At 36.7% G+C, this 13,148-nt stretch overlaps 1 protein-coding gene across 7 annotated transcripts in view; it reads right to left on the reverse strand.

Annotated features, from left to right (window-relative positions):
• The window catches only part of rptor (regulatory associated protein of MTOR, complex 1), a 147,115-nt gene extending 136,152 nt beyond the window's left edge, over nt 1-10,963 (reverse strand). For 6 of the 7 annotated variants that reach the window (XM_032562847.1, XM_032562845.1, XM_032562846.1 and 3 more), the window contains exons 1-2: nt 10,497-10,963; nt 7,352-7,526 (exon numbers count right to left, since the gene is read on the reverse strand). In XM_032562847.1, coding sequence (XP_032418738.1) covers nt 7,352-7,519 — 168 coding nt within the window. In that variant the 5' untranslated portion in view covers nt 7,520-7,526; nt 10,497-10,963. The remainder of the gene's footprint in view (nt 1-7,351; nt 7,527-10,496) is intronic. The other variant, XM_032562848.1, reaches the window with a different exon arrangement.
• Nucleotides 10,964-13,148: the final 2,185 nt, after the last annotated feature.

The following is a 13,148-nucleotide window of genomic DNA, read 5'->3' on the forward strand; positions in this document are numbered from 1 at the left end:
TTTTCTACCACTGTTTAACAAATCAGGGCTTTATTTATGTTCATGTAAAAGTCACAGAGAAGAAATGCCAAAGTCTCATTGATCGTAATCTCCAAACCTGCAAATCAGCTATAAATAAAAGTTTGAGAGCAGATATGTGACTGTAACTTGAAGTATGACTTTTAGTGGTTATGACTAGAAAACCACCGTAGAGGTTGAGTTTATCATTTATAAAAGGTGGGATAAGCTGTGTCCCTCTATTGTTTTTCCTGTTTATAAAATCATTTTCACTCTTTCTTATCCTGACAGGGATATACAGCGACTGAATAATGTACTAAAGCATGCAGCAAAAAATATTTGAGATTATTACTTTAAAAAGCAACAGTGTGATCTATTGTTACATAAAAGCATCTATGCCCTGGCTAATGCAACAATTGAACCATCCAAATGTAAAAACAAAGGTTATGCTCCAAAAGTTAATTTATACATAATAAATGTAATCTCAAAGCATCTTACATGACAACTGTCCCAAATAATATAATGTAATCAGCTTCAGTTTATTATGTCAGTTTGTAAAAAGATATACATTTAAGGAAGACCAGCTTACTGCATGGAGGCAGTGACTTTGTCCCTTTCCATTCATTACTGGGCAGCACGTGGTGACAGTGCAAAGGAACAACTCCTTTTTAAACAACAGGATTAATTCATTATGGACATATTGGGCACAATAAAAATTAATTTTATTTTCTTAAGAGTTCCTTACGACACAGGTAGCTGGCCTTATGGACAAACATGGGACGTTTGGGGAATTTAGGAGAACAAACTAAACCAAAAAATAAAGACTAACTCCATTATTTTTATATGTAAAAACACCAGACCAGTCTCATTTTCCAGATGGTTATTACCCCGCTCCCCATTTTGTTCTTTGGATGTACAAAGAACAAAATGTGGAATTGTGTTAAAATATCCAATTAACCAAATCTCCCTGCAAGAGGTTGCTCAGGGGCTTTTTCCACAAAACTGATTAAATTGCATCCTTGTGTGTCTATCACAGTGAACTCTGGCTGTGCCACACAAAGCTGCAAAACTAGAACCAGTTTGCTACCAGAGTAGGAAAATAGGGGTACAAATTGACAAAGAGGCAAACAGACCGGGAGCACATCTTACCATTAACAAAGAAGACCAAGGAAGATTATGCTAAGTTTTAAGAATGATACAAGTCATGCAAACAATACAATTTATGAAAATCCTACAGAGGTATAAAATGTGCAAGCTTCACCAAGCAGCATACATAATTTAAGGATCATCAAAGCCATAGTGAAGCTGCATTCAGTATTCTGCTCAGCAACTCTTCAGCAGGATGGGAACTTGCTTTGATCTGAAGCTCTCTCCGCTTAAAACCCAAACACTCTCTGCTATAACGCAACACGCAGATATAAAAATCACTACTATCTAATTATTATCAGCAAATTGCAAATACATTTGTGTCCCTGTGACTGGAAGTCCATACACTGCCTAATGAACTGCATGAACCCGATTGAATTCAGCTAATGATACAGCACAGACCACCAGCCTCATTTCCACATTATTACAATGGGCTGAATATTGATGACCTATTGATTTCATTATTCTGAGGTAGAAACATGTGTGAAAGCAAGTACAGAGGAAAGTGAGTGAGCTCTAAATGAGCTCCTGTTGCTCTGAGAAATAAACAACTCGAAGAAGCAGAAGTGGAAAAAAGGGAAAAATAATGAGATCATGCTCAGCTAATTACATATTGTTACAGTTTTAATTTGGTACCAATAAATTTAAGCCCATCTGAAATAAAAATAGGAAGCCAGGTATTATCTGAGCAGTTTCACTTTCAAATCAAGGTTTACATTTGCTTCTCATTTCTTAAACAACCATGTTGAAAGGCACATCCTGTGGTTGCAGAAAATATGTCCGTGTGTTTAAGAACATTATCACTAAGCCTTTAAGTAATATGTTTAACTAACAATTCACATTTACAAACATGACAAAACATGTAATTGACATTTGAAGTCAAAAATACCTTTAAACCTTTCAAAACAAAGATCTACAACATGGTATAATATCTACTGATGTTAAAATAGTTTGATATATACATTTTGTGGAAATGAGAATATCATTTATTACCTTTATGTATTCTTATTTTAATTTCTATACCTAGACTCAAGAAATAATATAAATAAAAACACCCAGTAAATTCAGTAGAGGTTTTCAGGTGCAAAAACCAGCTTGTATTAGTCAGTTAAATAGCTGGTTAATAACTGGTACTATATACTAACCAACTTTACATTTTAAACTCATTAACGCCTATAAGATTGACGTGTTATCAATTTATTTTCCATACATTTTTCTGTTGTGATGACTGTTCAATCTTTCTATAATTTAATCGGCAATCTGATTCCAGTAGCTACCTCATTGTTGAAGTGTTGGTAAATAGCTTTCCTCCTCCTTATGTGGAGTAGAGCTCTTCTTAGGTTACATTTCTTGATGCAGTGATGGACTGTGTAGTGAGGTAGCGCCTTACTGAGGTACAGTTGGGCCCCTCTGGCGGTATTGATTCTGGTAGTGTGACGGTTTCTCATGCAGTGCTGCCTGAGGGCTTGAAGGTCACAGATATGTCTAACAATGGTTCCAGGTCTTAGTGCCTTACACACTGACAATCCCCCAATCTCCCCAAGTCCTTTTGCAACTGACTGCACTTCAAATGTGGGAAGATCTGTTTCTCTGTAACGTATTGCCACCGATTACATCACAGACAAAGAGCTGGATGATAGTTTCCGACCAAAACTTTTGGTGACAATCGCATTTAATTAGGTTATGTAGTGTGTGTTGTCTGCATAATCCAAGACAGAACAATTAAAACTGAGATTCAACATGGAGTCAAAGTAGCATTTCAAATCAATATGGATGATTTTATGTCCCTCTCGCTTTCTCAACTAAATTAGCTTTTAAATTAAAGCTTCCTCAAATTTGAAGAGAAAGGGTGATGCCAAGCAACTGGTGTGCACAAGTACACAAGCCTTCTTTCTTTATCTTAAACTTTGCTTTCTGGGCTTTTCCAAGGTTTTTTCTTGTTCAGGGTCAGATCTTCACATATTTTGAAGTCATTCCTTTTATTTCACTCCTTCTAAAAACAATTGCATATTACATTTATGAGCAGTTTAATCAATAAATAACTAAAGCAAAAATAAAAACTGAAGAGATATATGGGTATTGTGTAAAAGAATCATCTAATTGGATCTTCAAGCACACAGCTGAAAGGAGCTTGTCACACAGACACTTTCTTAGCAGTTTGGCGATAAGGCATCAAAAACGAGCCCCTGCTAAAGCTGCCTCTGGCCGTTCTTAAATCACCACTCAGGCAGCTCAAGACAATTTGCACTGTCATAAATAAAGCCAGCATTGCAGAACCTCAGGAGGTTTGGTGCACTGCTGACATCAACGACTACACATAAAATGTGAGTTGGATACCCCTTTCTATTCTTTCTAAACCAATAATAGTGTCCAAATTCAGTGTTACAGTCCCCTTGTTTGCTTCATCCTCTCCTCAAAACTAATTGTGCTTACTATCATTTATGCTTTAAGAGGGGAGTATTATGCAAAATCAACTTTTTTGAGCTTTATGTCGTGTTGAATCCTTGAGTTCCTGTAGCAGCCATTTGGCGGTGCCCTAATGCCTGTTCATACAACGAGACGCCTATTTACCCAAAGCTCTTAGAGCTTCAGTCGCCAGCCGAGAGAGTCAGCGGATAACAAGAAGGCTGAGCGCAGTAGAGTAAAGTTGCTGGGGTTTTTTTCTTTCATGCTTTAAACCTCTGTTATGGAACATGATGGATTTGGAAATGTTTGCAACCTTCATCAAATCTTAGTGTCAAGGCAATAGTCAACATTTACTAGGAAATACACACTCTTACAAAGAATCAGGTAACAGACATCTAATTAAAGGATCTTGTTCTTAAATCTTAAGAGCATCTGGATAAACAAACAGCACCTTATCTATATAACACATAAAACCAACTGACACTTTTATGAAAATGATCCTTTCAGTTTTGTCTCTACTGCACTAGTTGACCCAGAACCATGACATTGGTGGGTTGACTTCAACTTGCTCATGCATTTGTCTCACATCAATCAAAAAGTGCTCTGATTGATGCTAAATATTGAAAAATGTATTATGTCAGTAAACTCCTACAAAAATGAGCATCCAAATTAAAATAAGTAAGATCTGTTTTTAACGCCCAGTGCAGACCAAAGGAAAAAACCCATAGCAATGATGGAAACATTCACCACAGCATAGACTGCTAGACTGTAGCAGGTGATCTTACAAAGAGCCAAAATGTCTCATTTTGTAACAACCTTCAGCTGAGATCAATCATGCTTCTGGTTTGATGTGAAATCTTTCAACCATGTTTACTGTGAGAAAAAGACAGACTCAAAGTGATCTTTACAAGTTACCATGATCATTATGCTGGTTTCTTTTAAACTTGAAAAAATATCCCCAATACATAGTGTGATTCTTCATCAACATTTACTTGATATTCTCTCTTAAAACCCGCACTCTCAGCTGAAATTAGGGCTTACCTTTGACTCTGTTGCACAACACTGATAGTGTTCGGCTGTTCTGACTGAAAACTCTTCTCAGAATTGCTTTCACTGGTTCAGCAAGGGCACACACAGGCATACTTCAGCACAAGTAGCTCACACACCAACGGCGGCAAATGCACAGACAAGTCAATCGCTTTTTTTGTTTGTTTTTCTACAAGCCTAACAGGGGAATATAGACAACACTGACCAATGAGGCAAGTAATGGTAAAACCTCTGAGTCGTCTTCTGTGTGTGTCTGAGAGACCTTTGATTTCCCACAGTGCAGAACATCACTGAAAGCCCACTCATAAGCCTTCTGCTGCATGCTGCTCTCACCAGGCTTAACTTCTAGTTTATCACTTCACTAGACATAGTAGCCTTTGCAGATAATAACCATCATTTCAAATCAGCCAGAGCATAAGCATATTCTCCTGGTAACTGAGTCCAAACTCTATAAAGCAAAAAACTTTTTGCGGGAGGTTTGCCTGAATCACAACAGCAAAACAAAAAGGTGAAAATTACAACCCACCGGCTTTGATCGTTATTTAGGTTTTCTGTTATCACATATGTGCTCTCAAAAATATCTCGAACGTCTTTTTAAAAAAACATCTGAACAGTTTCAGAGCAGTCTTATTGCATTTACTTGTTAAATCAAATTCAAATCACTCTTACATAAAAAGCTCTTACGCACCCAGCTCATTTTCAAGAAATGTGTCGACTTCTCACAGGTTAATAAATGCAGGTCTGTGGTCTGAAAATGCCCTGAGCAATAAAAAAAAGAGAATGTTACAGAGTAGATTTAGCATAACTTTTTGATAGGAATGTCAATTTCCCTCTGCCTTTATTACCTCTTTTGAATCAATACCAGCCTAACATTTAATGATGTCTTCATTTTCCCGCAGCTCGACACTTCTGCGGGTGCTGTGCCGTTTAATTCAGCTCGTGTCCTAACAGCTGGCACGTGTTAAATTTTCATATCGGGTGAATTTCTACAATAGGTGAAGAGTTGCCAGGGTCACATATGACTAAGTGACACTTGTCATCATTATAACGGTAGCACCCCGTAGCAGAGAGGCAATTCAATAATCGAGTTAGTAACTGCGCAGTGGATCAAACGACAAATCATGAAGGAGAGCTATGAGGTTTCACCTTTAAAACGCTGGATAAGTAGCCTCCAGCAGAATGAAATGAATTAGCACTTTAGTAACGAAGCAGAAAGACAATGATGAGCCAGTTTCCTGGTGAAGAAGAGCTATCCGTTTAAACACAGACAGAAACTTTTAATTTAATTGACAGAGCAAACACATGTGGGACTGGACAATAACACCACCCCTCTTGCAAGTGTTCTATCTAAAGGTATTGCTGGTATCTGCTGTTCTTAGTTCAAAAGCTAAGCGCTTTTAGAGACAGCATGATAACAAAGAACATGGCAATTAGTGATCCTCCAAGGCACTGGTGGGTGAACTTTGCTACTGCAGAGCAGACTGATATCGCAGTTTCAGGTCTGACAGAGAAAAGGGAAATAAAAGTGTTCCAACATGTCACGATTTCACTCTGAGGTTGGTGCAGTGCCTGTGGTATACATTTTATTAAAAATGTTTACTTATTTTAGTTATGCAATTGTAAATTCTGGCTCTGAAAAATCTACTCATCCTTAATAAATTGCCAAGTTTCTGTAAAAAAATAAATAAGTAACAAAAAAAACCTATTTCAAAACATTTTCCCAGTACATTGTTACAATTACTCTAAAAGAATCAACTGAAAAATAAACAAATGAACAACAAATCTTAAATTGCTTTTAAAAAAATCTACAATAACTTAGTGACATACAGTAACTGTGCAAAAACCTCAAATTATACTTTGGTAAAGCCCATTTTGATTCAATTTTAGCATTCAATCGTTGACAGCAGTCTATCAGGATCCTAAATTTTTTCTTACCAATAATCACCAACTATTCCTCGCAAACTTTCTCTAAGTCAGATTATGAGAATATCTCTTGTCCTGAAGTTTTTTCAGATGATTCCACACATGTTCTGTCAGACTCAAATCTGGCTGAGCTATTCCAAAACCAGTAGACAATCTCTTGTAGATTTTGCTGTCTTCTTGGACATATGATGATGATTAAAAGATATATTACAATAGTAATAAAAATGTTAATATTTATCTATATTGCTAAAAGCTTCAGATCCAACTAAAGATAATTAACAAGAGTGTTCAATGCCAGTTCAACTTTACACTGTGGCCGGCATCCAATTCTGGTGGGAGGGTTGAGGACTGAGTATCAGTACATTGTGCTCTGACTCTACCCACCGTCCCACCTGCACCTTGCTTCTTTTGTTATTAAAACTAATATAATATGTTCAGTTTTATAATAAAAATCTGAATAAAAATGTCATGCGACAAAGTAGAGGAAGGAAATTACTGATAAAATGATTAAGTTTCATTAAGATTCCAGTAATACAGACTGTCTCACTGTCTTCATCCATCACAAATGCTGTTTATTGTTCCAGATTGAGTAGCTGACGAAATCCAAACATGTAATTTGAATTTTGAAAATACTACTACCATATCTGCATATTAGTTTGTTTCTTTTAATTTCAGAGATGTTTAAAGCAGCCAATTATCATTATCTGTTGGTGAATTCCTCTTTTTCAAAGTTGCTCTCTGAAAATGAAAATGAAACCTTCAAAAGTAAAAACCCAGTTTCTCTGTCTGGCCCTGTCGGGGTGATGCAGACATTAACAAGCTAAAGGTTTACCCTGTCTTTCATCCTCCAGCTCTGTGCCAACGCCTTGGAGCCTTCGATCTTCTCCAAGTGCCTTTTCTTCATGAAGGTCAAAGGAAGCTTCCAGTCATTCATGTCTGCCTCCTCTTCCTCAGTGAGCCCCACAGCCGGGGAATGAAGCAAATCCGAGTCCATTTTCATCAGGGCTCTGTATGAAGTTAAAGGCAACACATGTGATGAGCTCTTGTGTATAGAACAGTTCTAAAATATGTATATTTAGTAAATAAGCATAAGAATAATAAGTCAAAAGTATGATTAAAATAGACTTAATGTTTGCTAGTGCCAGATCTGGACAGACCTGATCATATTCTCTGCTGTGGCCACTTTTCCACACTTCACCTAAAACCAAATGTTAGTATTCCTCTAAAAATCCCTATTAAAAACAGACTTAATTTTACTTAAATATTTACCAGAAATTTGATTTCAGTTTCTGTTATTCAGTCAAAACTTGGACAAGCTTCCTGTCATGAAGTCACCACAAAGCATGTGAGTGCTAAAAACAAACCACTAGGCTAAAGGACATTATTGCACAACAAGGCCGGAGCTAAAATGACTTTAGAGCCACGTCAGCATACATCTGTTTAAACGGGACAGTGGATCACAAATAATACATCTGTCAAATCTGAATGTAATCACAGCTGGGTCAGGGTTCCTTTAAAAAATGGCGAGAAAAAAAAATCACAGTAAAAAACAGGTACTTAAGGGTTAAGATAAGACTACAGACTAAACTGTGTTTTTGCTTTTGGTCGATCAAAAACTTTCTGCCTTTCTTCTGAGCTATTCTTTGACGTCATTATCAAGAAAAAGAAATGCAGAACTCAGTATTTAAAAACAGATTTTTAAAAGGAACTATTTTAGAAATTTATGGTCTTTCAAATTAATTCTGAAAACAAAAAAGCTATAGAAGCCAGACTTCTCTATTGCATCTGCTTTCAAAAACAGAATAAAAAAGTACAAATAAAATGTAAAAAAAATAAACATCTGGAATAAAATAAGTACAAAAAATTGGGAAAAATGATCAAAAATAAATTTTACACTAAAAAAATGTATCAAAAATTCTCAAGCACATCACCATTCATTTGCATGAAATCTGCTACATCAAACTTTTAAGCAGTTGCAATCTCATTTTTCTAGCAGCACATAAGGGAATTTCTCTATTAAAGAATCTTTAAATGTTATTTTAAAAAATAATGCACATTAATGGATACAATTTCTTACTGAAGGGCTGTTGTATCAAAGCATTGTAACCTTGAAATTGATACTATTGTCCACATTTATTAGAAAGGATAATTAAAGTAATTTAGTTCATTCATATTATTCAACTCTTGGCTCACACAGTAACATTTTCCCAGCTTGCTTTAGAAATGACCTCAGGCAGTCTAAATGCAACATAATGTTTGTACACTAATAAAAGTTATAATAATACTTAAGTCAGTTATTAACACTGTCTGCTGAGGTTTGACTTTACAACCTCACATTGTTTATATAATGATAAAGTCACATTTACTGATCTGCTATATAACCTCCTGCTTAAATAAAAATGTCAACTGACACCAAACCAACATTTGGCTCACATTTACAGTGCTGTGCAAACTTCTCGTCCAAAATGGGACAAATATTACACAACCAATTAACCCGCCAATCAGACACTGTATGACATTGTATCTAGGCTTTCCTGAGCATGTATGAAATGTTTTCTATTGACTTAATGGCTGCATTTTTTTTAAAGATCATGTCTTTTTTATGAAGCCACATGAATCATTGGGGCATAAAATTCCTGAATTAATGTTGAGTCTAGATATGTGTAGACTCAACATACATGTAGCGAGGTCATTCAAAAAGCTGAATCACCTCCTTGGAATATCAGCAGCTTTTGCAAAGGCCTAGTCATTAACAATTCATTTGAATCAGGTGTGTTGGAGCAGGGATGCATCAAAACAGTAGGACAGAGGCATTCTGGGACTGAAGTTACAAATTGTCTATAATGCTTTGCTATTTAATTTAGCAAATTAAATAGCTGAGGAATGATTTGCTTCCTCAGTTTTTCTTGAATGTAAAAACAGAAACCATAAAAACTATAGACACGGGTTGTTTTCATTAGAAACTAAACATCACACATCCAAGCATTGCAATGTTGCCCCATGATTATTTTCTTCATAATTATTAAAAAATATATTTAAGCTAAAAGAGTTAGCTTAAATAACTAACTCTATAGTTAGTTATATATATTAGCACAATATATGAAACCACAACTGTTTGCTGAATATTACTGTGCAATATCACAATCACAAAGAGCTGCATGGATGCTATTTTTTTAAAGACACAAATAATAATGTGTTGTTTGTGCCAGTAACAGATATTTATTAATGTGACCAAGATCATAAGGTTGATTGAGATTAGGTGGGGACATTGTGATTATGAAAAACAAATAGCATTTGTTAGTTGTGAAAGTACATTGGAAATGATTTATCAGGAACTGAATGGAAGTAGATAGGTGTAAAATTGCAAAATGTGGGTTTAACATGGATACATTACAGTGGATAATTGACCTCAGAAACCTCAAAAGGTAGCCAGAAAACCAAAGAAGATAAACCATCAAAAAACTTAAGTATTACCAAATACCAATTGTTAATACATAAATTACCTAAAAGCTTGTCTATGAAACTTAAGACTTTGTTGGACATTACTGGGGGTCATACCTAATAAGAAGAAAGCTTTTTGTAAAATGATTTCAGTAATCTTAAGCTAAATAATTTAATGTATCTGCTTCCCATTTTTCCATCAGGCAAATACAACTTGAAAACGTCATGACGTTATTCCGGCTGTCTGAGGCACATACGAGATGCCTGCTGTTGGGGGTCACATGTACCAATAATCATCTCCTGCTAAAACTTTGCCAAACAAAAGCTGCAGGCTGCATCCAATTAGCTCCACTAGCCGGCTAACTCAACAGCTGCTCGGCACCGGTGTTGCTCCGACAGCCGCTATCAGTTGTCAAAATGCTATTTTAAACCCCTCCGTGTGGATCATACAGCAACAAGAGCTGAGAGATAAACGAGTAGAAGCAGATATGCAGAAATGTCGCTCAGTGTTGTTAGCGAGGCGTGCAGATGCATACCTTGATGCGGCGGGATTGTCAACCCTGGATGGGGAAGAAGCTCTCCGTCTCCGGACGATGACAGACACGGTGGCGCAGATAATCCTTGTCAGGAAACTGTAGGGGAGCGTCCAAAGCCGGTACAGGAGGTCGAACCCGTCAAAGGCGAGCTGGACGGGTGCGTGTTTGCAGGGGAACCTGCGGTTCCTCTCCCCGGGGCTCTTTGCTATGGGACGGGGCTGGAGACGAGGCCCATCTTCACACGGACAGTCTGCCACAGCCACGCGAAGAGACGGCCACACTTATCGATGACGGGGGTCCCGCGGTGTTGTCCTGCAAACCAGCGACCCAAGAAGCTGATTTGGCTTGAAGGTTTTCTTGAAAACTACACACAGACCCGAGAATATCTCCGGAGAGGCACTTCTTCAGCAGTTCAGCAAGGGCGCAGCCATGTTGGGTTAGACCCAGAATGCACCGAAGCTGCCGTAAAACGTCATCGCCGTTTCCTGTCACGCACCAAAACAAACACATACCAACTGACAGACCAACACGAATTAACACTCAATTCTCAACTTAAGTGAAAAACAAAACTAAATTAAATAAAAAATCTCCTGAGTGTGGCATGCTTTTGAGGCCTTCCCCTTTTATTATGAGAGCTCTAAATAAAACCCAGTTCAACTACCTTTAGAATAAATGCTCTATGCTCTGGAGGCTTCAGAGAAATCATGAAGGCCAAATAGCACACCAGAAAATTCAGGGATAAAGTGTGGAAAAATTTAAAGCAGAAAAACGTGTCCCAAGCTTGAACAACCACTAAGCATTGTTTAATACCTATTCTGATCATGGGAAAAAAAAAACTATGGCACAACTCTAAACTATGGCTGCAGAAAAAATGGCAAGTTTATTGTGAAAGCAATATTACTGTCAGCAATATGCATATCGCAAAGAACAATCTGTATTGACTGGAAACATAGGGGTGGTAGCATCATGCTGTGAGGATGCTTTTCTTCTACAGGGACCTGGGAGCTGCTCAGATTTGAATAAAGGAAAGCTCTGGAAGAAAATCTGGTATAGGCTGCATAAGACTTGAGACCAAGACAGTCTCAAGTCTTATCCATGACATAGCAGGATGATGACTTCCTCTGGTAGAACTCAAGGAAAGTTTGTAGTTATATAGAGAAATTTTTGTTAATAAACTAAATAAGAAAAACAAAAAAGATATGAAAATCCCCGACTTTTATTATTATACTATTTTAAAAGACTATTTCAGTATGTTTCATATTTTAGTATTTTTAATATTTGGAAAGTTTGGTGTTCAATTGGGTACTTTGGAACTATTGGTCCATGTCTGGGGAATAAATGGTTCAGGCAAAATCCAAAATTGAGTGTCTGAATGTGCACAGCCAGAAAATAAATATTTCTAAAACTCTATGCCCATTGTTTTCCTTTTGCTTCAACATAATCAGCCACTTTGTTTTTGTCTTTGAGGTTTTAACATAACAAATGAAAAAAAGTTCAAATTGGATACCTTTTACAAATTCATGGGCAGTAAAGAGATTAAAGTAAAAAGTGAGAAAGGACAGTCTGTATGTCTTCTAGTCAGGGCAAAGGCTGCAAAATTAAATGGGTGTCATTAGATAACTAAAAGCACCTTGATTTTAAAGATATATTTGTGCTTACACTTAAAATTAGATAGACATGTGCCTATGACAACAAATCTTTTCATGACAGCAAATGAAAACAGAGGACTCATTTATTCTGTCAAGTGTTTTAATTTTTTTACTCTAGAAAGATAAGAAAAAAGGTGCAGTACAGTTGTTATTATGATTCAAAAAGGTCAAACCTTTAAATAAACATGTTTCATAAAAGAAAAGAAACATTTATATTTATATTCTATGAAAAGAGTCACCTAAACACCCAAATTCTATCAGGGTTTTAAATTTGTGTTGTTCTACTAGTATTTTGCCATTTTTAAGTCTAACAACAGAAAAACAAACTAATTTTGTTGAAATTTGTTGAAGGTTTTTCTCATGCAAATACGTTGAAGACACATTGTAACAGAAAGATGCGACCACATATATGATGCTCACATGACATTTCTACTTATTAGGAGTTGGGGTTTTTTGTGTGGATTTGATTAGTTGTTAAATATTGGCAATATAAAGTACTTTCTATACACTTTAAGTGAACTTGTTTCAGCTGTTTTTCTTCCAATAATTGATGCATATTGATTGCGTACAGGTTTGTTTTTCTCAGTACCTGCGTGAGTCAGGTGAGCAGCGTGTTTACATGTGCTTTGACACTTATTTCTCAAACAGCAGGAGCTGAAGGTTTTGTTACTGAAAGATGACCTGTTGAGAGGAAAAAGCTGCTGCGTCTGCATCCTGAAGCAAAATGTAGCAGCAGACTTCATGTACTCGCTCAGGTGGTCGATCATGACTTCACAGAGTGCCAGTTAATTGAGAGAGTACAATCAACGTGTTTACCAGTTTGTTCTCAGTCGATAAAGAAGTTTGCTCTAAGGCCTTGATGAATTTCATTAAGCATGACGCAGTCTATCGCAGACACTAATGAAACACTGATGACCAGCAGCTTTCGCTGGGCTGTCAGTGCATTGGGAAATGTGAAAATCCAAGATGGATGGGGAATCAAAATAGGGGGGAAAAGGGGAAA

Source organism: Xiphophorus hellerii, chromosome 5 (genome assembly GCF_003331165.1).
Source record: "Xiphophorus hellerii strain 12219 chromosome 5, Xiphophorus_hellerii-4.1, whole genome shotgun sequence".
Lineage (NCBI taxonomy): Eukaryota > Metazoa > Chordata > Actinopteri > Cyprinodontiformes > Poeciliidae > Xiphophorus > Xiphophorus hellerii.